General features: G+C 46.4%; 1 protein-coding gene across 1 annotated transcript in view; it reads left to right on the forward strand.

The window, feature by feature from the left end:
* The first annotated feature begins 350 nt into the window (after positions 1-350).
* Positions 351-25,068, forward strand: part of MFSD2A (MFSD2 lysolipid transporter A, lysophospholipid) — a 36,058-nt gene continuing 11,340 nt past the window's right edge. The window contains exons 1-9 of the mRNA XM_081871686.1: positions 351-745; positions 5,802-5,927; positions 6,722-6,846; positions 13,802-13,925; positions 15,569-15,647; positions 17,220-17,395; positions 18,541-18,631; positions 21,223-21,344; positions 24,435-24,518. Of these exons, the coding sequence (XP_081727812.1) occupies positions 656-745; positions 5,802-5,927; positions 6,722-6,846; positions 13,802-13,925; positions 15,569-15,647; positions 17,220-17,395; positions 18,541-18,631; positions 21,223-21,344; positions 24,435-24,518 (1,017 nt within the window). The 5' untranslated portion in view covers positions 351-655. The remainder of the gene's footprint in view (positions 746-5,801; positions 5,928-6,721; positions 6,847-13,801; positions 13,926-15,568; positions 15,648-17,219; positions 17,396-18,540; positions 18,632-21,222; positions 21,345-24,434; positions 24,519-25,068) is intronic.

A 25,068-nucleotide genomic window follows, 5' to 3' on the forward strand; every position in this document is an offset into this window, starting at 1 on the left:
AATAATGTCTCAGGGACTTCGGAAAGCCGTGATCACAATGTAAAAACGGCAGGCAGGTGGAGGGGCTAAAATTAGGAGCCGGGATTGTCTGCTTCGGCGAGGAGCAGGCAGGAAGAAGGCGATGGGTAAATTGGGGGTGTTTGCGCCGGCGCAGCCGCTGATTGGCTCTCGCGTTATATTGGGTGGCGCCTCCAATTATGGGCACAGGAGCAAAAGAGGATCAGGGCTGGTGGGTGTGCGCTGGGCAGCTGCCAGCCCCCACCCACCAGCCCTGGGGCGAGGGGAGGGGGCGTGTCTCACGAGTAAGAGGGCGGGGCTCCGCCTGCAAGCGTGCGAATGAAATTCAATCCGCCTCGAGCCGTTCATTCATTCACTTACTTTTGGGCGGCTTCGAGCGGGACCTTCGCCTTGGGAAAAGCGAAAGGAAACGCCACGCCGCTCTGTTCTGACGAGCGCGCTTATCTGGCCATCAAATACGTGGTGCTGCTTTGTCGACGGGGTACTTTCACCTGCGAAAAGGCAAAGCGAAGAGCAACCGATCGAGTAACAAGGAGAAGAAAAAAGCGAAGGAAGCAAGCAAAGAAGGAAAGGAAAGACCAGTGAAGGGGATCGGGTCAGGGTTTAGGGTTGGTTTTTTTCTTTTTCTTTTTGCCAAATGGCCAAAGGAGAAGGAGCGGAGAGCGTTGCAACTGCGGGTCTTTTGCAGCAAAGTATCTTGAAGCAAGAGGAACTGATACGTCCCAAGGTACTTAAGGAAAAATGTGAGGGGGGGGTCCCCTTTGGGAGGTCGGGCCGGGAGTTTAGAAATCCCCAAGGGATTTGAAGCCGCGATCCTCGCTCGCTGGGCTCGGGAGGAGGGGAGTTCCGTCGGGCGTTACTCCCGAGGAGTCATGGCTAGGAAGACCGGGACTGCCACGTGAGTGGATCCGCATGGCTCGATCCGGATGGCCTTTGGGAGTTTCTTCTTCTTCTTCAAAGGGCCGTGCATTGTGTGTTCAAGAGAGAGGCTTTGGAGCAGAAACCGGACTATAGATCCTGCGATTCGCCCCAACGCCGGGATGCGGATCGTGGCGTCAAAGCGATGTGGCAGATCCGAATCCCGTCGGGATTGGGGCGTGGGGGTGGTGACGGGAGGACTCCTTATAAGGTTTATCCGTCCAGATGAGAGGAGGGGAACGGCCCACATCTCGGATGAGGACTGTGGCGGGTTGGAGGCGCTTTGTCCGGGCTGGCTTTTCTCGGAAGGCGCCGGGGCCATTAGTCTGGGCTGAGCTCTCTGCGCGGGACGCTGCGAAGTCTCGCACCACCTGCCGCGCGAGGGGTGCTGCGCCCCCTGCCTTTCTTCCCCCACAACCTTCGAGTGGTAGTAAATCGACTCCAAAGGCCTCCAAGCCGTTCAAGTTCATTCATTAGAGACAAGGGCAAACTTTCCTTAAAGGCGCAGCGTTCGCTTTACGCTCGATGGGTGGGGGTCGCTCGCGCTGTTTTAACTTCCTGGCAACTAGAAAAATCAGACTTGTTCCCGCTTTCTCATACGCATTTAAAACATATACATAGCGGAGTGGGAAGTCCAGGTGGAAGTAAAGAGGATAGGGAGCATAAAGTAATAATTGATTTATAGGGTGTCAGAACTAATGTACAAACTTATTACATTTGATTTTGTAAGCTAAACTATATGGAAAGGGTGTGTGTGTGTCTACGTCTAGTTTTTAACTCTAAAGTTTAGAGTCTAAACTTTGGAGGAAAAGGCTATGTTCCTTCTCCCCCACTGTCAGAGGCAATATTCCTCTGAACACTGAGAATCACAAGTGGGGAGAGTTTTGCTGCTGGACTCTGGTCTTGGCTTTCCATCTGGTTGGTCCCTGAAAACAGAATTCTGGACTAAATGGGCCACTGACCTGATCCAGAAGGACTCTTCTTGAGTTCTAACCCTGACTTCCAAGGTGGGATTTTGACCTGTTGGCTTCCTCATGACTCTTGAAGACTCTAGAGAATCTGGGGCAGAGATGAGAGAAAGCTGGTCAAAAGATAATAGCCCTGGGCACTAAATAAAAACTGCCAGTACTGATAGTAGATGGTATTGATCCTTATTCCAGGACTCAAAAGGGTATCGTTGAACAGTTTGCAGTATGTTGAATGGGTGCAAAATGTGTGTGGAAATTTCACCTACCCAAGTAGGTTCTTGTGTGAATGAATGAAGTATAGAGGAGTGTAATTTAAGGGGTTTGGAACAGCACATGAACTGAATTACTAGGATTAGAGACAATGACTTTCAGCGAACCCTGGGTTAAAAGCAGAGAAACACAACACTTCTTGAATGGGACCAGCCCCTTGTATAAAGCAGGGGTGCTATTTTGCAGTGTGTGTGTTTCCCCCCCTATAAGATTTGAAGGTCCATTCATTCAAGCTCGAATTGCAAAAAGTCAATATGCTACAAGAGCATGTGTGGTTGCTTCAGAGTTAGCAATATTATCACTCAACATAGGTCAGAGTTATTAAAAGGGGTGGTGGGATTCTTGCCATTTTAAAGTGCTCCTGAGGAGCAATTCTATGGAGCCTGCCACACAGCTGATGGGAGCAAAAGCATCCCCCACCCCATGAAATGCTTTGCAGGCTTCTTCCTGTGTTAGTTGCAACATCCCTACTGAAGATGTTGACTCCTTGCAACAGAAGGGAAAGGCGAGAAGCACAGAGATGCCTTGCTCAAGGTTGCCTGTTGTTGAATTAGTATCAGGATTGGCTTCTGATAGTGGAAAGTCCAGACCTTACTCCTTGCAAAGGCTTTGGAGACTCATTGTTACAGCAGCCCCTTGTACTGTGCTGCATGGGGTGAGAGTAGCTCATGACTTCCCACAGGGCGCTATTGATGGAGCCCGCCTCCTGGGGAAAGTGTACACCAGTGCCGTTGAAGTACGTGTCTCTTTCAGGGCCTCTCCCTTTCCAATTGCCAATTCCGGGGCTTGGGGGGGGTGGGGAGCTGCCCCAGCTGTTCTCCCTGCGAATGCAGCTGTGCCGCTAAACTTGGCAGCTGGATTGCTTTGCAGAATTAGGCTTGTGTTAGTCCACTGGCTCCATTCAAAGCAGTTGGTTTTGCTGCTTTCTAGAGAAGTTTGCTTGTTATCTGTAAACCAATCCCCCTTTGTTAATCTTCTAGATTAAATACGGTCCAGTGGATCCAGGGAGCTGTGCACATTGTTCTTCTTTCCTGCTTCCGAGTTTACTGTATAGATAGATGGAGCAGTTGCATTGCCAGGCAGCCACGTGGAGCTTATGCTGAATAATCTTACTGAAAGAGTAAGGCAGGAAATGTGTGTTTGTGTCTTCCCTGCCCACCAATTCAAATCTCACTTCCGCCATAGATTCAGTAGGTAGGCTTTTGTGGGTTGCCATCTGTATCTCAGCTGTGTCTCCATCTGAAAAATGGTGATAGTAATACTGGCCTGCTTTATGGGGCTGCTCTGAAGCTTTTCTGAGGGAGCCCGTGGCTTTTCAGTGCTCTGAAGCAAGCAGAGGGAACTTGTGTTGTTGGACTCCAGTTCACATCAGCACCAGCCAGTTATGAGGAATGGTGGGAGTTCAGCAACATCTGGAGGGCCACAGTTTCCCCATCCCAGCTGTACAGTGCAATGTAGTGATTAAAAACAATTGTGGTGCAAACCTATACATATATTCTCAGAAGTATATGGAGATCATTGGGGCTTACTTTCATGGAAGGAAGTGCATTTTAGGAGTGCAGCCTTAAAGAGAGCACCACCGCTAGGAAATGGGGACTTGGATCACAGGTGGTACTTATGATGGAAACAAAGTGGTGCTTCTCTCCAGAAAAGGTTCATGTGGCTAAATACTATATATTTGTGGTGGGAGTTTTGGTTTAGACAGCCAGCACCTGCAGAGTGTGTGTCATCAGATGCTTCATGGAGAAGAGAACCCATTTTATGTGGGTTTTTAAAAATATCTTTAAGCACTTCATGTAACTGGTTAGAGTACTATTGCATTATCTGACCACAGACTGAACTGTAGCAGGTACATATCTGATCCCTTCTGTGATATTCAGAAGGTTTAAGGCTGCACACCTATCCCAAATTCCATAGGAGTAAACCCCACTGAACTCAATGCATCTTCCTTCTGAGTAGATATTGTGTGTGTGTGATTAACTGTAAGACCCTGATTCTTGAGAAAGGGAGGGAGCAAACATGATGGATCTCTCTGGATTGTACCTTTAAAGCTGTGTACACACTCTACATTCAAAGCTCATTCTTTTTCTCAAGGAATTCTGGGTACTGCATTCCACTAAGGGTTGCTGGGAATGGTAACACTGTGAGGGGTAAACCATTGTGCCCAGGATTCTTTGAAGGAAGGAATGTGATTTGAGTGTGCTTTATAGGCAATAGTGTGTACAGTGGTACCTCGAGTTACAAACACCTCAGGTTACAAACTCCGCTAACTTGGAAAAGTTACCTCGAGTCGAGAACTTTGCCCCAGGATGAGAATGGAAATTGTGTGCTGGCGTTGCAGCGGCAGCAAGAGGCCCCATTAGCGAAAGCATGCCTCTAGTTAAGAACAGTGTCAGGTTAAGAATGGACCTCCGAAAGAATTAAGTTTGTAACTAGAGGTACCACTGTACACAGCCTTACTTGGGACTGCTCCTGCTGCTGCTGATTGGGTGTGGGGTAGGGTTATTCAGTCTTCCGAAAGGCTTGGGGTAGCATAACTGGTCTGGTCTGCATGAAAACCCTGTGAGGTAGGCTTAGTCTGAAAGACTGTGACTGGCCAAAGTTCACCAGGTCTTCCAAGTCCACTGCTCTACCTTTGGGGAGGGCTGCTGCATAGAGAAAGCACCTGCTTTCCGTACAAAGGGTTCCAAGTAAACCCAAGTATTGCCTGGTAGGGCTGGCAAAGACTCCCCTCTGAAACCCTGGAGAGCCACTGGCAGTTGGGAAGGCTAAACTGTGGCTCCCCAGATGTTGCCGGGCTTCAGTCACCCCAACATTAAGAGAACCAGATATAGGCTAGCAGTGGGGAAGCAGTGGTCATAGAATCATAGAACGGGAAGGGACCCTGAAAGTCATCTAGTCCAAGCCCCTGCAATGCAGGAATTTCAACATGCATTCCCCCATCCAATTTGAAATCATACCAGACCCTGCTTAGCTTTGCAAATGTGCTAGCATTTTAATGAATGAATGATGATGCTATTGCTGCACCACTAGGAAATTGGTTGGTTCTGAAATTATTACTTGTTTAAGAAGTAGGCTTGTCATGACCATAGATTTGTATGCCATGATGAGCTTATTAAAAGTAAATATTCTGCAGCCTGTAAATGATGTATAAAATAAACATTTCACCCCACCCCCTGAATAGATAGGGAACAAAAAGACAGGGAGAGTTTTATGTGGTTAGCAGGAAATTAGTGTTGTGCTGTGGAATGCATTGCCACGCACACACAAGCAACACACCCACTCTGGGCAACTTCTGTTGTCCGTCCTTGAGGCAACTCCATTGTCCACTTGAGGCAGCGCTGTTTGCAAACGTTGAGTGAGCAATGTAAATCTTTGCTAGTAAGAGTGGGGAGTAGTAAAGCTGTCTGCTCAAATATGCCTTGAGCTAATACAACCAGATATGACACATTGCTTGGAAGTCATTCAAGGCTCTGGACTGATAAATGCAAGAAAGTGATTAAAAAAACCACACACAACCTCAACTAGTTGCAAAGTTGTTAGGTTGCCATGCTGTTCCCACAAGAAGCTGAATATGCCCAGGAATGATGGTGGCTAATTTAGTCCGTCCTGTCCTCTATTTTCCAGAGAGAAAGCAAAGGAAAGCTATCAATATGCAGCAAAGTGTGTTATGCCATTGGCGGAGCTCCCTACCAGATCACTGGCTGCGCCTTGGGCTTCTTTCTGCAGATTTACTTGTTGGATGTGGCTCAGGTAAGTCTGATCAGCTTGTATGTTTGCTTTTTGAGGGGTGGCCCAAGGGTGATAGAATGCAACACTCCACTGAGTAACCTGCAAATTGAAACAAAGTTGGCAGGAGAAGGGTTGTCGTTATGCCTGACAGGCACTTGCATGAAGGCTGCCTTTGGGTATACTGTAGCTAACAATATAGCAGAAGAGAGCGGTAGAGTTCTGTCGGTGGAGGAAGGTCCATAGCTTAGTGATGCAGCATCTCCATTGTATGCAGAAAGTTGCAGGTTCGATCCCTGGCAGGTAGGGCTGAGAAAGACTTCCTGTCTAAATACCAGGGGAGCCACTGTCCGTCAGAATAGACAATATTGAGCTAGATGGATCTATGTCCTGACTCGGTATAAGGCAGCTTTCTATATTCCTGTGTAAATTACGTTGTTCACAGGAGTAGCATTTCATGATGCAAGTTCCTCTTCCAAGGAAAATGTGCCCTACTAGCCACCTGGGGCTTGAAAACCCTCCAATTTTTTGATGCCTGCCTGAAGGTTTTTCCAAGCACCTGACAGGCCGCACTTTGGAGCTGCTGGTCTTTGTGTTATGGTGTCCTCTCTCCCTGCCTGCTGAGCTTCTGTAATGTGTGGCAGGTCCACAAGTTGTTCAAGCTAAGCGAGGGCAGACAAAGACCACCTGAGATGACAAAGACAAGTGGTGCACTTGGAAAAGCATAACTGATGGAACCTCACCTTGTACTCACGTGCTTCCACACCTTCAGTCTTAAGCTGCTCGACCTGAATTGGATCTCTTCCTCTCCCGCATAGCTGGACCCTTTCTATGCATCCATCATCCTTTTTGTGGGCCGCGCATGGGATGCCATTACTGATCCACTGGTGGGTTTCTTCATCAGCAAAACGACATGGAGTCGCCTTGGACGCCTGATGCCCTGGTAAGCTGGTTTTTGCTGAAATTTGGGATTCGTAGAGCTAGTCAGTGCATAGTGCTTGTCACTATGTTGAGGAGCACATGCATTTGTGAATGGAGTGGGGGCCTGTCTCGGGGCAGATCTTTCATAATACGGCTCCCCATGTGAAGCCAAAATTTGGCAATCTTCTCATATATCTTCTCAATTTTGCGCCCCCTTGGCTTAGTCTCCTGTGTAGGGGACACTCCTGAGGCAAGCAAGAGGCAGTCCCCCAGTGCAAGAACACATTGCAGCCAAATGGTGCAATGCAGGGGCAGTGAGGGGTGTGGTGAACGTCCTGAGGGCCAGATAGCTAAGTCTGGAGGGCTACATCTGGCTCCCAGGCCAGAGGTTCCCCACCCCTGGTATAGGTGAAAACTGGGGAACAGATCCTTTTAATAATACTGTCATCACTGATAGTCAGAGGCTCCCTGTCAGGCAGCGTTGCAGCTCTTCGTGGAGATAGAACCTTCAAACCACAGCTTTTCCCATCTAGTACTGGAGAGTGTTAATGACTGGAAAGCTTTTGGTGCCTGGGCAAACAGCAGCCTTTTCTCCCTTGAGGACTAGGAGAGTGCTGCCACCTCTTTCCTAACAGGCCTGTTTTCAGTACTTGGAGAAATTAGGGAAGAGAGAGGTTGTCTGGAGGGTGGAAATGTGCTTAAATTAGAACTTGCAGTAGGACCAGAAACCATTGTGGCTATTCAGATTCCTATGGATAAAGTGGAACTTCTTGATAAATCAAAGTTGCAGCAAAATAAATAAAAAAGGACTAACTAGCAACCTGGGATTTATAAGGAAAAGCATCCTAGGAGACAGCTGTTTGTGTTTGAACTCTCCCAATCCTCTTTCGGCTGACAGCCAGCAATAGCTAGTTATGGCTGAGGTATAGTGGCAGCCTCTGAATCTGGGAAGCATTTGCATCTGTTACTAGGATTGCATTGCTCACTGGGTGAAGGGCCTAACGGTGGATAACATATGAAAAAGGGTTGGGCGGGGAGGAGCTGCCCAGGGAGAAATTAGATATGCCTTTCCTTGGTAGGGCATGATTATACTCTCCACCCCACCCTTTGGGGTTCTTAAATTTGCTGGTGCAACTTGGTGCTTTTTGTTTTGCTTCTGTTGGCCTTAAACCCAGGCCCAAAATATCCCTCCCCCACTGCTCTTGCCTTTGCTGAGGTTCCAGGACTGGAATAAAGGACGGGTGTCTGCCCAGCCAGCATGCAATGATGCTATTTGGGTTCAGTCCAGGAAAGGCCAGTCAGAAGCCAGAAAAAACTCCTGTTGGCATCTCACATAGACTGGAGGGGCCTACAACAAAATGTTGCTGTGTGGATACCTGTCAGGGTATCTGTCAGTGAACTGGGCCCCCTTTCATGTAATTCCATTTCATTCCCATCTCCTATCCCCTTCCCCGCTTCGCCTCCTCATTTTCTGGGTCAGCTTTCTGCTCACTGCTTATTGGGTTGTTCTCTGGGTTGTCCTCGTGGTGGTGGTTTTCGTACTTCTGCAGGCCTTAGGGTCTGTATGTCTATTCCCACCCCCCACTCCCCGAAGTATGCCATCTGTGGGGAGGGTACTTCTGTTTTCGCTGTATAAGGATTGGTTATTGGAGAAGCAGTTAGCCATTGATATACTGTTTCACAGCGATGTACCTCGGAAGTCGAACAGAATCCGTTCTGGAAGTCCATTCAACTTCCAAATCACGGCTTCTGATTGGCTGCAGGAAGCTCCTGCAACCAATCGGAAGCCCCATTGGATGTTCGGGTTCCGAAAGAACGTTCAAAAACTGGAACACTCCCTTTTGGTTTTTGATCGTTTGGGAGCCAGAACGTTTGACTCCCAAGGCGTTTGGGAGCTGAGGTATGACTGTAATGGGATTTATACCCCAACATACTCTGGAGTGCCCAGGCTCCCCATGTTAGCGGTATATAATATAGATCCTCATTGGCTTTTTATGATATGCTAATAAAATGCTGGCCAGGATGTCAGCGGGAAGTGGGTGGGGGCTAATTAAATTTGTTGGGAGTAGGGGACTAGTTTATTCTTGGGAAGCAAAAAAAAAATTCTGCCGTTAGGAAAGTGGCTCAGCCAGATACCTTTGTTGGCCTTAGTAAATATGACTCACAAAGACAAAAGGGCGTCAGTAGTGTCTGGAACGTGTTAACGAATATGTAGAAACAAATGTGACTTCATCTTCACCTGTACATGATCTCATGGAAATCTTTTGTAAGCGGGCCCATTGCAGAACAGAAAGCAGAACACCCTAGCTGTGACATTGTCTAGGCCATTGTTAAGCTAGAACTGATTCTTTTAAACCTATTTTAGTAATAACTTGCCTGGCAATTTATTGCAGCTGAGATATTTCTGGGCAAGGCTTCCTGCAGTTGAGCTGAAGTTTGTGTGAGTCTGCTTAATAGCTTCCATAGCACCAGTGCTTCTCCCTCACTTTTGCATCTCGGATGGTGAGTTGCAAATACAGTATTGAAAGTCCAGAATAGCAACATGGCAGAGAGCAGTTAAGTTTAGTGCTTTCTGATGTGGTAAGTGGGCTGAGCAGATGGCTTATGAGGTCGTGTCCTTATCAACCTGAGTCGGCTTGCTTCTCACTAAAATTGGCTCCCTCTCCATCGCACGTCTCTCCAGTCAGGCTTGCAGGGAACAGGGCTCTCTCCAGTCAGGCTTGCAGGGAACAGGGCTCGCTCCTGCGATGCAATCCTGTCCACATCTCCTTTGATGCAAGTCCCACTGTCTTTGATGGGGCTTAGCATGCAAAGGCTTGTAGCCTTATTCTAATATTGCCCACAACATCTTTAGCATGTTCTCTGCAGTGGCTTTTGGGCGTCTTCCCTCTGCAAGAAGTAGCCACAAGGAGAAACACAGGTGTGGGTGGGTGTTTCTGGAACACACGCTCAATTTGCAGACAATGACTGTGAGGACCCTAGAAGGTGCCCCATTAAGATTTGCAGGGGTTCTGTGGTAGGTGATTGAGGACTTCTCTGTACAAGTGGTAAACCAAGAACAAACCTTGGTTACAGCTCATGGTTTGTCTGGCCCCAGTTTGGTTCTGGTAGCAGCAGCAGAAGCACTGTGGCTGCGATCTTTGCTTGGGAAACTTGCTCATTTGTGCTAAGCTGTGGTTTAGCACAGCATTTCATGAAAACTGAGCCAGGGTTTTACTACTCAATAATAATATTGGGCGGTATTATTATTGCTTGTTACTATGTTATGTATCTTTGTGTTTTTTACATTGTAAACTGCCCTGTGCTCCTAGGATGAAGGTTGGTATAGAAATTTAATAAATCTTAATAATGATAAATAAAACACTAATAATAATACAGCAAAAATTTTGCTTTTAAAAACTTCAACATGGAAGCAAGGCTTACTTTTGAAAAATCTGCTTTTATTTTTTTAAAAAATTAGTATCTCCTCTCCCCCTCCCGCCCCCGCCTCACACTTTCCATTCTGATTTGAAGCCGAGCTGAAAATCAAACTCTTTCCCTTTCCCCAAGAGAAATGTGTGTGGAAGGAAGCTATTTCACACATGGCAGAGGAAACGGTTAAAGCCGGTGGGCGGGGAAGGAGAAGAGATTGCAGTGGAACACACCATCGGAGCTCAGCCAATGGAGAGCCAGGGTGTGTGCCTGTCTAGCCTGTTTCATATATCTCTGCGGATCAGCGGGTGGGGGTTACTAGAAGTCAAACTGCTGGGAGACTCTGTCACTCTTAGAATGGGTTGGAGAGGAGGAAACGGATGAAGCTTGAACTCTGTAGCAGTCATTCTTGCTAAAAAGGTGTTTTACAAGGGGATCGCCACAAGGGCATCCCCACTGTAGGCTGTGGACGCTCCTCCACTTTCCGCACCACTATCAAGCTATGTAGAGTTTATGGGGATTTTTTTTTTAAGCCCAGGGGCAAGAGGAAGTCTACGCAAATACTGAGTATCTAGAAACAGTTCAGAATATCAGGACGCTTGTGATTGTCTTAGTGTCCTACACACGTCACCTTTCCTTTCCGCGTCATGGGAATTGGCGTGCTGTGGGGCAAAATGCCCATGAGTCATATTAAAATAATTTCTCTCTCTCTTCCATCTGCCTCCCTTGCCAGATGGAGAAAAGTAGTCTTGCACACACCCTGAGGGATGAATTTAATTTTCGGCCACATGTCTACAGCCCTCAAAAGAGAAATGAGATTCCTAAGAATACTACCAGGATCGCCCATGCCTGTTTATTATTATGATTATGCCCACATAATATGCACACATAAACCTTTTTTTAAAAAGAAAAGGAAAACTAATTCAGACTTGCTCTCCACAATAGCTCTTCTTACCCTTGCACTCATTAACAGTGGAGCAGTTCCTGCCCCACATAGTCCTTACAATCCATGTGAAGCAAGACTGGTGGGCACAGACCCCTAGCTGTCAGTCACATGGCATCACAATGACATCAAGTGCAAAGAGCTTTGAAGTGCTGAAGTTGGGACTTCAAAGCCCCTTTCAAGGCACTGCTAAAACTTGTTTCCATTCAAATCCATCCCTGAATCAGGAAGGGGTTTGTATGGAATCTTGCTCATTTCAGCTATACTGCTATGAGAAACATTCATGCACAGCCAGCACAGGATTTATTCTCCCCCTCCTGCCCATCAGATAACTGAGGTCAGTTGAAGAATGGGTGGGCGTTTTCTGGGGAAAGTTGCCTCTCAGTCCCCCTGGAGGGCCAAGGTTAGCCTACAAGCTGGAGGTTTTGAGAATGCAGAAAGTCCAAATGACAGTACACACATTTCTGGCGTGTACAGTCCACAGAGAAGTCCTACACAAAGGCTTATTGAACCGAATGAGAACTGCACCGAGAGAACAGTAAATGTGTTCTTGCAAGGCTCCTCTTCATTTTAATGAGGCCTATGCCAGAGCACAGTCCCATTATAGGTTGTGTCTTCTAGATCCCTCTTAGGAAGCTTGGGTTTAGTTATCAAAGGGTGTGTACATGTGTGTAACCCGGTGCCACTTTCGATTTTTGCCTCTGTGCATTAGTTAGCAGGTGAAGGCAAGAATGAGCCAGCCAGTCCCCCAACCCAACCCCACCTGGATTGAGCATCCACTCTTCTCATGTTAGCCTCTGCTTTAGTGTTGAAGGGGGAGCTTTGCTTGGTTGGATCCCTGCTCTCCATGCTTATTAGATTGGAAGAGCTGGGGAAAAGTTGACGAGTATTAGACCAACTTCACTTAGGAGGAATATGGTTCTTCCTCCCCTGTCGGAGGCACTGTGCCTCTAAATACCAGTTGCTGAAAACCACGGCAGAGGAGAGGGGTTGTTGTGCTTGGGTCTGGCTGGCTTGCTGGCTTCCTGCAGACAACTGTGAGACTGGGACGCTCAGTTACTGGCTTGATCTAGCTGGCTTCTCTTACGTTCACCAGGTCCTTTCCTGTAAAAGGATTTAGCTGTTTCTCTCCTAGGGAATAAATAGATACCTTCCCCTTTGTCTCTTCACCCCAATCCCCGCCCTCCGTCTCTATGTACTCCTCTGTCCTGTTGATAACGTATCCTTGCTACAGAGAATGTGCATACAGCAACACATTCTGGTTTCCTGGAGGACCAGTGACACAAGAGGCGTTGAATGATAAAGAACTAGGTTTCCAGTTAAGGGCGAAAGCTGTAGCCCAAGTTGCCTATGTTGCAGGATACGCCACTGCTTTCCAGCATGCCGCCTGCATTTCTCCCCTGGGTTTTTATTTGTTCTGGGGGGTATGCAGATCTTTAGCTTGTTTGGGGGAGGAATTCTGAGCATTGTCAGTTTTCCTTCTGTGAAATGTATATCTTGTGGAAATAAACCCACCTGAGTTGACTAGCTTGCAGAAATATTTGGCCTTTCAAGCCACACTTATTTATGCTAGTTTTCTGTGGCTTACAATAGGCCAGCGACCTACACCTAATTCTTTGTCACTGGATGGCCAAGTGGCTGTTTAAAAGTCTGTCTTATGATGTGGTTCTGCATGGAAAGTAGATACACAAAGAAAGCCAGTTCACTTCTCTTTTCTGAGTGAGGGAGGTAGTGAATTCCTCTCTTTGGGTGGAGAAGGTGGCACTTTAGTTCTTTGGTTTAGCTTTCCTCGCCTCACACGCACAGCATGTAGACTTCCCCTGCCTCCCTTCCAGTCCTGCAAAATGCTGAGCTCCTCCTGAAGCAGACAGACCTTCTTGCCAAATCTCTGCTTTGTTGCTCATAACAGGTTCTAAAGCTCAGCAGGCCTGCTCCTGCTGCCTCATTGAGGGGGACTGTGTGATCAAAGCCCCACTGCACAAAACCTTACTCAGCTCTTTATGCTCTCTGGAACTTTGCCTCTTCTCTCTCTCTCTCTTTCTCTTCTCCTACCCACCCAATCCCGCCCAAGCACTGACAAGCCTGGAATTATAAGCTTGTAGGACTGCAAGCTGAATCTGAAGGTCATCTAATCCCTTGGAGCTGAACCAAGGGTTCTGACCATGAGGTGGGGCTCACAGGGATACATACCGCAGCCATACAGTGAAGAGAATCACAATTATACTTGGCTTTGTTTTCAGTTGTCTAAGCGTTTCCCAAGGATCGTGTCAGTATTTGCTTCCTAAAAGTAGGCCAGTATAATTATCCTTTATGATTCAGGTCAGGGACTTGGATTTGGTGGCTTTTCCAAGGCGGCCTAGTAAGTTCACGACTGACATCAGCTTTAACTCCTCCGTGGTAATGAGAACTGCTGTGGCCCCCAGCAGCCATTGAAAGGAACAGGAAGGTGAAAACCCTCTTAGGGCAAGACCAATAGAACTTCTGCAGAGGTGGTCAATGGGCTACGTCCCTTGCATTTAAGACCAGACTAATTCGTATCAAATTGTACTTTTTCTCTTCCTTTTCCTCTCTCCAAACCCCAAACTATATCAAGTTTTTCTCATCTTGCTTTAATTTTCAACAGGATTATATTCTCCACTCCTTTTGCTGTGATCTCCTACTTCCTGATATGGTTTGTGCCCGACATCTCTCATGGCCAAGTGATGTGGTATCTCTTCTTCTACTGCATCTTCCAGACCCTTGTCACAGTGAGTCCCTCATCTTCTTGTGCACAGCCTGCATTTTGCTTTTGAGCAAGGGTGGGAAACTTCCAGCCCACAGGCCAGATTTGGCCCACAAGGCCATTTCCCCCAAAACTGCACCTCATTTAGCTCACACCCGACATCATATGTGATGTGGCCAGACCAGCTGCGGAACTGAATTCCCCGTGGGGCAACTTGATCGTATATCACCAATGCCTGCAGAAAGTGGCTTTGCCAGTTCTCTGCTTAGTGTGCTTTGCGGAACGTAGGTCTGGCAGAGCCCTTGCAATGTACTTACCGAGTGCAAGAGTTCCTTCCTTCAGTTGGCACTGCTGGCAGAGGGACTCGGGAGCGGTTTCACCAGTGATATGTCGCTGAATGAAACCGCCATCCCACCCTGCCCTCATACGATGGAGAGGGAGGAACAAGCTGTATTGGTGAGGCGCCAATACAGCTTGTTCCTCCCTCTGCATCTTTAAACTGCACAGCTGCCCTTGCCTCAGTTGAGCAGTTAAAGGAGCCCCAGTCCAGTGCTGGCTCCTGCAAGCCAGTGGTGGCTCTGTGAAACTGCTCAGCTGAGGGGAGCGTGGTTGCTGCTCCCCGCAGCGAGCAGTTAAAAGGAGCCCTGATGGTCTGGCCACTCGTGTGAGCGCCCCAGGACTGTCTCAGCTGGGAGGGGGCGTTCCCTCCCCCCAGCTGAGCAGCTCAGACAAGCTGCATTGTCCCAGCCTGCGAGCCTGGGTGAAACCACCTTGGCTCTCTAGGTGAGAACTGGGGCAGTTTCACCTAGTGTCTCTCAGGCAAAGGCCAATGCATCTTTTTTTCAACATCATGGTATATCGCCAAACCACAAAGTTCGGCTGGTGGTAAACCACGATGTTGAAAAGCTGATATCGCCCAGCCCTAATCTTAAATAATAAAACTGAACAAGTGTGCATTGTATGAAGGTGTGTGTCTGTACGTTGGTCTTGTTTGCCTCTAAGCACCAGGCCCTCAGCAGGTCCATGAGCCATTGGCTGCCTGTCTGCAGTGACTGCACCACAGAGCAGGTTAGGGGGGGGTGCTTCAGAAACCGAATATGCTACTGGCCCCTGGCACACGGGGGGGGGGGGGATGCCAGCCCACCACATCAGATAGTTTGAGAAATGCTGATGTAAAACTTTCTGAAATTGGGAAAAGTCTAGTCTAGTACCACTGAAGGATTTAAGGCCTTTGCCAGCTAGGCATGTGCTTGCCACATGTTGTTGTGTCTCTTGGTCTGGTTTTCATATTTAAATGCCGGAGGAGGAGGAGGGGGGGGGGTTCCTGCTTGCCACAAGATGGGATCCTGGTAGATCTAGACAATGGAAGTTGGGCAGATTTTGAGTTACGCTCTATTTTTGCAGGTTGAGCGGTCTCCAAAGTTACCCTATCTTATTTTGAGGGCTTGGCCTGTCCAGTAGGGGGTTTATCCTCTTCAGGTTAAGAAGATCAGCACGCGTCAGGCCCCGAAGCCTTGCTTAACTCTTCTTCTACATCACCCCATTCCCACCACACCCTCCTAAAATAGCATCCTCTTTGCACTTGCTTCTCCTTTTGTATATTGTAATTGCAGGTTGGAGAAGGGTATGCGTAGTCTGACTTCCTTATTTGCTTGTTCTCCTCTGCAGTGTTTCCATGTTCCGTACTCGGCCCTCACCATGTTCATTAGCAGAGAGCAGAGTGAGCGAGATTCCGCCACTGCCTACCGTAAGAACCGCCACTTCCTTGAATGTTGAAATGCTTGTGCTCCTTTCATTTGAGAGTCTGTCTACTTCTTCCCCCCACCCCCTGCTCTCTTGCCCCAGCTAATTGTGTTTTAACTGTGAATTGCTGGGACTTCAGCATGAAATTTGCTCATATGCCCTGCTCAGTTGCATGTGGAGGCTTGAAATTTTGGGTGTGTGCCTCTGGTTTCTATGGCTGGAGGTCTATACGTTTGCTGATGATGGAGCGTCATCGTTGTTACGTGCAGTAAGGTGTGCATTTGAGTGGAAGCAACTTGCTGAAAAGGGGAGAGACTTTTCAGGCTGTTCCTGTCTACTTTGGAGTGTTTACTTAAGACAGGAAGAACACACCTTTGCAAAGCTCGGGCTCAGTGCCTAGTGATCGTGGATGAATTGTGCAGGACAGTTTGGAAAACGCAGGGCAGGAGCATTCAAAAGATTATTTTTTTTCAATGGAAATGGGACATTAAGATTCCCGGGTTGTGAATAATTAGCTTTTCAGAAATCTCTCCTCTCAGCATATCTGTACAGGTGATCTATTTGTCCCACACTTCTGCTGTCTCCCAAATTTCAGGAAGTTCACCACTGTTAAGTTCCTTGGAATGGATGCAAATCAGCCTCTCATTACGAAAATAAATATTTGCATTGATCTGAGGCTGTTCTGCACATTAGTCAGAACAGCCCCAGATGAATAGAACTATGGGGCAATAGAACTCTGGCTGTGCCACTTAGAAAGGTAGGGGGCATGTTATGGGGAGGGAATTCACATACCTCACTTGCAATCTTCCAATATGCAATAAAGTAGGCCACTCAATTTTTCACATGGGGGAGCATTAAAAATTAAATTCTTTGCTCCCACTACAGTGGTAATGTCCAGATTTTACCTCTTAATATGTAGAAGAGTTATTTTCAACAATTTTAATATTTAGACCAGAGACCAAAATGTAACCTCACTCAAGAGGAGCTTTTGAGCAACTGCAAGAAAAGGCTGAGGCTCAGAGGCAGTTCACATTCCTCATGGATCCAATTTTCCTTCTACATTATGAAGGAATTCTATCTCTTGACTAGGAAATGAGGGGCTGAATTCTGTTCATGTTTATTTACTATATTTATTTATTGACCATATTTGTTTCCTGCATTTCTTCCAAACTCAAGACAGCATACTTAATTCTTCTCTATTTTATCATCCCAACAACCCTGTGAGGTAGGTTAGGTTAGACTGAGCAATGGTCACTGGCCCAAGGTCATCTGGTTATCTTCGTGTCAAAGTGGGGTTTTGAACCTGAGTCGTCTTGGTCCAAACATCTACACCCCACCGGGTATTTGGGAATATCCATTTTAAGTAGATGCTGAATTGGAAATAGCTTCCCAGGAGACTGTTGGGAGATGACTGAATACCTTTTGCAAAATAGGCTCCATTGCTAAGTGGGTTAAACCAGAAATGGGCTTGTTTAGCCAACTTGTGACAGTTAAACTTGCTGGGCGAGCTAGGTTTTCATACGCCAACAGTACACTTATTAGCCCTAATCACCGCTTGTGCATTCCTTTCCTGCAGGCATGACAGTGGAAGTGCTTGGGACCGTCCTGGGAACAGCCATCCAAGGGCAAATTGTGGGCAAAGTGGGCACGCCTTGCATTCCAGACCCGCTCTTGTTGAACATTGGCAATACTTCTTCAGTGGCCATGGAAGAGGTCAACATCACCCATGACACTGGCTCACTCACGGACACGGTACAGATCCCTTTTGAGCATTCCCTAATCCCACTTGGTTGGGATAATATAGTAAGGGGTTTAGTGGAAGCCCATGGCTGCAGAGCTGGGCTGGAGAGAGAACTCTTCCTCCTCCTCCTCCTGCTTCTTCGTCAAGAAGACCATCTAGTAGCCAGGCTGAATACGCACTGATGCTCCAGGTTCAGAGGGGGCAGCATGCCTCCAAATGCCAACTGCTAGGCAGCAGCAAAAGGAGAGAGAGCTCTTGGCTACATGTCTTGTTTGTGGGCTTCCCAGAGACACATATTTGGCCACTGTGTGGAATAGGATGATGGACTACAAAAGGGATGTGAAATTTGCATCTCTCCAGCTTGTTGGACTTCATTTCCCATCAGCCCCAACCAAAACACTTACTCAGTGATGGTGGTTGATGGGAGTTGTAGTCCAGTAACATCTGAAGGGCCACAGGTTCCCCATCCTTGGACCAGATGAACCTTTGGGTTCTTACGTACTTATGCAAGGTTTCCTTTGCCTTGATTAAATTGAACTTTGCCATAGGACCATTCTTAACTGGAGGTGCAGCAATCAAACCCGATGCTGTTTCTTGATGCTTTAATACTGCCCTCCTATTGAATTCCAGGTCAGTTTATATGAAAGGAAAGCTACACTTTCATCTCAGCCTGTTCATAGTGCTAATTAATGTGCTTTGGGCAAAGAGCAAAATACAGATGTAATAATAATTAAAAGCTGTTGGGGTTTTCTGGAATGGTGACTTTGGTTTTACTCCATTGTCAGGCAAGCATATGATGGCCTGTTTTGTGCATCACACCATGCCAAACCATGGCTTAGCAAGAGCATAGAGGCTTCAGGAGAACCACAAGCTGTAACCAAGGTTTGCCCTATGGTTTACAGCTTAAGTTTTGTTTGGAAGCACTGACTAAACCATAAGTCCAGACTTGGAGAAACGCGCCAAGCCATGGCTTAGCTCAGCACTTCGCAACTCCCAGAGCAGCCAGGGAGAAGCAAAGCCACCACAATCTCCTCTCCTGACACCCACATGCTCATGCATTTGTGCCAAGCCATTCTGGAAAACATCACCTCTCATCTGGATGTTCCATCTTTGTCTCCCACCCCCCACCCCAACCTTGTTTCCTATCCTTGTACAGAGAAATGCCTACATGATCGCAGCTGGTGTCATCGGTGGGATATATATCCTTTGTGCTATCGTCTTATCTGTGGGTGTTCGAGAAAGACGAGGTGAGCAAGGACAGCTTAAGTGACCTCTGCAAAGTGGGTGGAGGGGGTGGGCTCCAAAAGGTAAAGGCCAGGCATAATCTGCCAAGAAATCGACTTGCTTGTGACAAAGATGGATGCAAGTTGAGTAGTGCAGAATTCATACTGGCTCCCAAAGGAGTCCATTGAAACCTGCCTTTTACTTCATCTAGCTGAGTATTATTATTGTTTATTGTTTATTGTTTATTGTTTATTATTTATTATTATTATTATTTATTATTATTATTATTATTATTATTATTATTATTAAACTGCTTAACACCGTAGTGTCTACTCTGACTGCCAGCAGCGCTCCATTGTTTTTGACGGGGTGTTTTTCCCCAGCCCAATCTGGAGATGCTAGGGATTGAACCTGCAACCTGTTTAATGCAAACTGTGTGCTCTGGCACTGAGCTAGGTCCCCCTCCCATTACTTACACAGACCTATTTTAAATATGTAACAACCAAACCATGGTTTGGCTTTCATAAGCGTATTTCCACTCACATGCATTCCTCTTCTGTTCCACCCACCTCATACTTCCAATTCATAGAGTTTTTTCTGGTTTGAGAGAACTAGGATTATCCATGAAGCATTCTGTGCACTCCTATTGTGCTGCATAAGCATCTGATCTCTCCCCCCCCCACTAGAAAAAAGAGACATGCTTTGTCTTTTCTTCCCATTGGGCATGTAATCGGGCTGGTTTGATAGTTGCAAAAGAATCTACTCCTTGCCTCTTGAAGATGGATGTCCTTATTGTGCCTCTTTGTACATGGGCCAATCCCTTTTAATACATGGGCTGACTTCAAGGGAGCAAATGACACACAGGGCAAGAATTTCCATTGCAAGAATTTCCCGTTGCATAAACCAAGCGTCACCTATGCAACTCCAGCTCCTTGTGGAAAAGCCCCTGACTTTTGCTGGTTGAAACCAACCATTGGGGAGGGAAGCTGGCTCTTGCGATCTTTGTTCTGAATTCTCAAAGGCCTCCTTGTCACTCAAGTTCCTCTTGAGGTTTTTAATCCACTCAGCCTCAAGGTGTGCTAGAGGCCACATTTGCAGGGGACTTATCAAAAGAATCACCCACATCTATGAAATATTGTCCCTCTTCTTAGGTAACTAAGCCTATCATCACCCAAACACTCCACATTCGTGAAATGATAGTTAGCTAGCTTTCAAGGGGAAGTCCTGCCAGTCTTGCAATCCATCTGTCAACAGTCCTAAACTTATGATGGAGAGGAGGTTTTACTGACAAGGAGATTTCCCTGATAGGTTTGCTTGCTTGCTTTTTCTTTCCCCTCACTGCCCCAACGTGATGCAATAGCGCCCTGGACAAATTGTAAAATAGACTTCTTAGCCTAAATACAGTTGTACCTTGGTTTTCAAACAGCTTAGTTTTGGCTCTTGAATGCCGCAAACCCGAAAGTGACTGTTCCAGTTTGCAAACTATTTTTGGAAGCTGAACGTCCAAATGCCTGCAGCCAATCAGAAGCCGTGCTTTGGTTTCTGAACATTTTGGAAGTCAAACAGACTTCCGGAACAGATTCTGTTGAACTTCCAAGGTACGACTGTAGTGAGTAGGGCTGAGGGGGAATATATATCCAAAATATGCAAGTAATGGAAGTATCAAAGAGCAAGCGCCTTGGCCATCAGAATATATTGCAAAGGCATGGAAATTCCCTTTGCCGTATTCCACCCGAAAGGTTTCAAGCTCTGGTTTTAAGCTGCTAAACTGGAACATAATGGAAGGGTCATGAATCAGTTCCCAGGTTCAATCCCTGGCATCTCCATGTAGGGTTGGGAGGGAATCCTGAACCCCAGGAGAGCCCCTGCCAGTCAGTGTGGACAATACTGATCTAGAAGGACCCCTGGTCTGACTCAGCAGTTTCCTGTGTTCCTAATTCATTTGCAGACTTGAGCTTATGGGAACTGGGAACAATTTGCTCACTGCAGAAAAGAAGTTGTCTTTGTCTATGCCTTTGCAAATTCATTACCGTTCTCTGTAGTACTGTGAGAGACCTTATTTTCTAATCCACATACATGGCATTCTGAGGGCTGCCACTTCTTGCTTTCTCTCTTTCGCTAAAATGCAGCAACGCATAAGCTACAATTCCACAGTAGGGTGGATATACGGTAGGATCTGATAGTGAGGGGTCAGTGTTTAGCTCTTAGGAGATGACAGCCACTAGCCCTTATACAGCATGATACTGTGGGAAGCATGTTAGGGAGGTGGCTGAGCAATCTTTTCCTTGGCTTGGCCTTGGGCTCCTTGCTCCTCATAGCCAGATCCTAAAACCAGGAGCAAAATGATGAAATGACACAAAACAAGTTAAATAATGAAGGCATTGTAAGGCATTCGTTCATAGCATTTTATTTTGCATTCAAATTTATTTATAGTATTTACGTATCTCCCAACTAACCAGTGTGTTCTAGACAATTCACTAAATCAAATAGGAATATAAGAATCAAAACAAAATTTGCACCAGCACAAGATTAGCATGAAAGTGGTGTAAGGCCTGTCTGAAGATACTTTGATGGGAAATAACTTGACCTAGTGCTTCTGTTTTGCTCCCCGCAGAGTCTTCCGATCTCCAGCCAGAAGAGCCAGTTTCCTTCTTCCAAAGCTTAAAACTAGTGATGAACTACGGCCCCTACGTCAAGCTGATTGCTGGCTTACTCTTTACCTCTCTGGCCTTTATGGTAAGGAAACCATCTTTTACACACACACATCCCTCCCAGTGATAAATGCACCATTACTACCCAGCTTCAGAAGTGGGGTCCCTTCTCTCCTCAAACTGAGGTGAGGTCTGCCTGTTTGAGGCCTCCCTACCCCACCTTGGTGACTTTCTCTCCCTGAGAAGAACAGAAGTTCCCAGGTGAGCACAGAATTTCCATTTCCCCGAGTGCTTAGAACGTTGTTGTTTCCTTCATGGGGGAATCCTAATCCCGGAATCCACCACAACACCTAGCCAGGTGGCACTTGGGATTTGCATCGGTGAGCCCTGTGTGGAAGTTGCTTGTTCCTATGTCATGGGCTGCCTTGACCACCTCTATTTAAGATGATGATTTTATATGATATCTCCAGGCAGCTGGCTGGCTGGCTGGCTGGCTGAATTAATTAATTAATATACTGCCCTTCATCCAAAGATCACAGGCTGGTTTATTTCATTGCAGCCTTCAGACTTACTGTTTTTTCTCCCTTGCCAGATGGATTCTTTCCAGGTTGGGAAAATAAAATGCAAGCCTTATAGTATTTGTCAACTTTGCTGGGACCCTATGTTGGGATTGGTAGCTAAGAAGTCAGACATATATCTGGATTGCCTAGTATAGGTCATAACACGGAGAGTAGTGTGCTGTTTTAGACAGAATAGATTGGTTCAGGAGTATTCTTGTTAAAAAGGGAATAAGTTATAATAACCATAATCTGCCAGAAGGGTTTTTACGACAACTGTTGTTGGAACTCTTTCCAGAAATGGAGACAAAACACGCACAAAATCTGAGTTAAGAGTGCAACCTGGTGCATTTAGTTCAGTGATACCCTGGTTGCTTTTTGGAAACCTGAGTTGGTAATAGGAATACCACAAATTGTTAAACTTGATCAGAGACCCACAGAGAAGCGTGTTGTGTGTCCTAGTGTGTCTCCTGTTTCCTTGAAAACAAGCGTGGTGTTAGAAGCCAGGTTGCAAAAGAAGAACAACATTTTAGTTCCCATTGAGTTGATGGCACTTTTCTGACTAGCTTTGGGGAAGGACCACTCAGCTCTGTTTCTATCAGTAATACAAGATAGTGTCCTAAACTGAGCAAATGACAAGGTAAATTAGTTTGAAACAGGCAACTATATGGCAGAACCCAGGGCAAGATGTCTGCTAGCTAGAATGTTAATACATACCGGTACTAAGGCCTCATATTAAGGACTAAGGTTTAACAAAGAGTGCTGTGAAATGGGCTGCTCTCAAAAGGAGGAGCAGAGGAAAACAGCTGCGCTTAATGAATGAACTCAGACCTAGATCTATTTCTGGATTATAGACACATTGGTATAGAAGCAATCACCGGACAAAGCTGAAGAACTTTACCAGAGGCTGTCTATGGGTCCTTAATACCAGATTCTTGCTAAAGAGGCACACTTCTTAACCTTTTCTGGAATCTGCCCTAGTAGCAACAAGCTGCAACAGCAGCAATGCTGAACTTGCTCCTTGGCTGAATACTTCTCATTTAGCTTTTTTTTTTTTACTTCCAGCTCAATTGTGAATAGTGACTTTTCTTCTCTGGCCTTGGGGAATCTGCTGAATTCTTCCACTTTTGTTAGCCTTCCTTCCCCTTCACTGTGGCAGTCATCCAGTAGCCTTCTTGTCTTTTTCTCTCCCTCCTCCACACACACACACACACACACACACACACACTGCTCCAGATTCCAATACAGAGGTTTATTTTTATACGCCTCTGTTTCTGGAGTTACTGTATTGTTCTGACTATAGGCTGCACTCCCCTTCCCCCCCCCCGCCCCGCCTCCCAAATCTGGTTTGTATAAACCTCAGTGTACGTATAAGCACATTCTTGGACAGAGGAGCTGTGATTTAAGATATCTTTAGGGGCAGTGTTAGAAACTCTGGTATATAATCCTTATTGCCAAATGCCACCCTTAAACCTAGGTTACGGTCAGTGGTGTAGCGTGGGGGGTGCAGGGGGGGCCGACCGCACCGGGCGCAACATCTGGGGGTTAGGGTTAGGGGGCGCAAATCCACGGGTTAGGAGGTGCAAATTACTTGCCTTGCCCCGGGTGTTGACAACCCACGCTACGCCACTGGTTACGGTCACCATAATAGAATGTCTAGTGTGTACACACACACACACACACACACACACACACACACACACACAATGAAGGTTGTTCTTGTTCTTTCATTTCTATACAGCTTTATATTTTAAAGAACAAATCTCAATGTGGTTTACAACACATTTAAAAAATAAAATAAAACAATCCAGGATAAAACTAATTCATACTTCAAGGAAAATATTTCAGATCCTTCTCTAAGTGACATTTTGCTTTCCCTAGTTGCAGACCTGGCATCCAGAGATCTCTATGTGGCCACAATTGAGCCCATGCCAGTTGCAAAATGCACCTGGCGCCTGGCTAATTTATAACACTGTTTAGGGACAGCCTATAATTGGGGATAAGTGCATTTAACATTGCAGCTGAACCTCCACCCCTTATGGGATGTTGGCAAGTCAGTGAAATACAGTGGTACCTTGGGTTACAGATGCTTCAGGTTACAGGCTCCGCTAACCCAGAAATAGTACCTTGGGTTAAGAACTTTGCTTCAGGATGAGAACAGATATTGTGCAGCAGCAGCACGGCAGCAGCGGGAGGCCCCATTAGCTAAAGTGGTGCTTCAGGTTAAGAACAGTTTCAGGTTAAGAACGGACCTCCAGAACAAATTAAGTTCTTAACCCGAGGTACCACTGTATAGTGGTTAGAGGGTTAAACTAAGACTGGGGAGACCCAGGTTCATGTCCCTGCTTGGCTTTGAAGCTCACTGGACAGCCTTTGACAGTATCTCTCTCTCTCTCTCTCTCTCTGTCTCTCTCCTACCTCACTGGGTAGTTGTGAGAATAGATTGTATAAGGGGGAAATAACTAGGTACAGTATGCTGCTATGAGTTCCATAGAGGAAAGACAGGATAAAGAAGTTACTTCAGGCAGAAATCAAGAACCTCCCTTCCTTTCTAATGAGATTTAATGAGAGTTCCCAGGATCTCTTCCCTTAATGTCAGCTGTTCCACTTCTTTTCAGCTGCTGGAAGGCAACTTTGCTTTGTTCTGTACGTACACCTTGGGCTTACGCAATGAGTTCCAGAACATTCTCCTGGCCATCATGGTATGTATATGGCAGTCAGCATGACTACTACTCACATTTCTCTTGCTCTTTATCTGTTTCAAAAGGGAGCTCTTTTTTTGGGGGGGGGAGACCTCTGTCATGAACCTGTTTAAGTGGTTTTGGGAAATCCATTTCATCTTGACCTCTGCCCTCATTTTGTTCAGGTTAATGCGGAACAGATGCTTTTACAAACTTTTAATGTTGTTCTCCTGCCCCCTGCCCCCACCTGCAACTTCCTTAGTAGTCATGTAAATAGCTGTACCAGCATAGTTTCATGGGAGGGGGAAGGCCCAAATTTCCAGCTGGAATCCAAGTGGCAGCAGTAGACCTCCAGGTAATCAGTTTTTCCATACAATAAGATACAGCAGCACAGAAGTGAAGGTCTGTAGCTGTTGGCCAGTGTGATGAGGGAGAAGGCTCTCATGAATGGAATTCTTCTTTTTATTTTTATTTCTTTATTTTATCTAACAATATTTATATACTGATCGATTGTAACAGAGCCTCTAAAGTGGTTTAGCAAAACAATTAAAATGATCAATAAATAGATGAA

This window comes from Podarcis erhardii (genome assembly GCF_964252035.2).
Source record: "Podarcis erhardii genome assembly, chromosome: 7".
Lineage (NCBI taxonomy): Eukaryota > Metazoa > Chordata > Lepidosauria > Squamata > Lacertidae > Podarcis > Podarcis erhardii.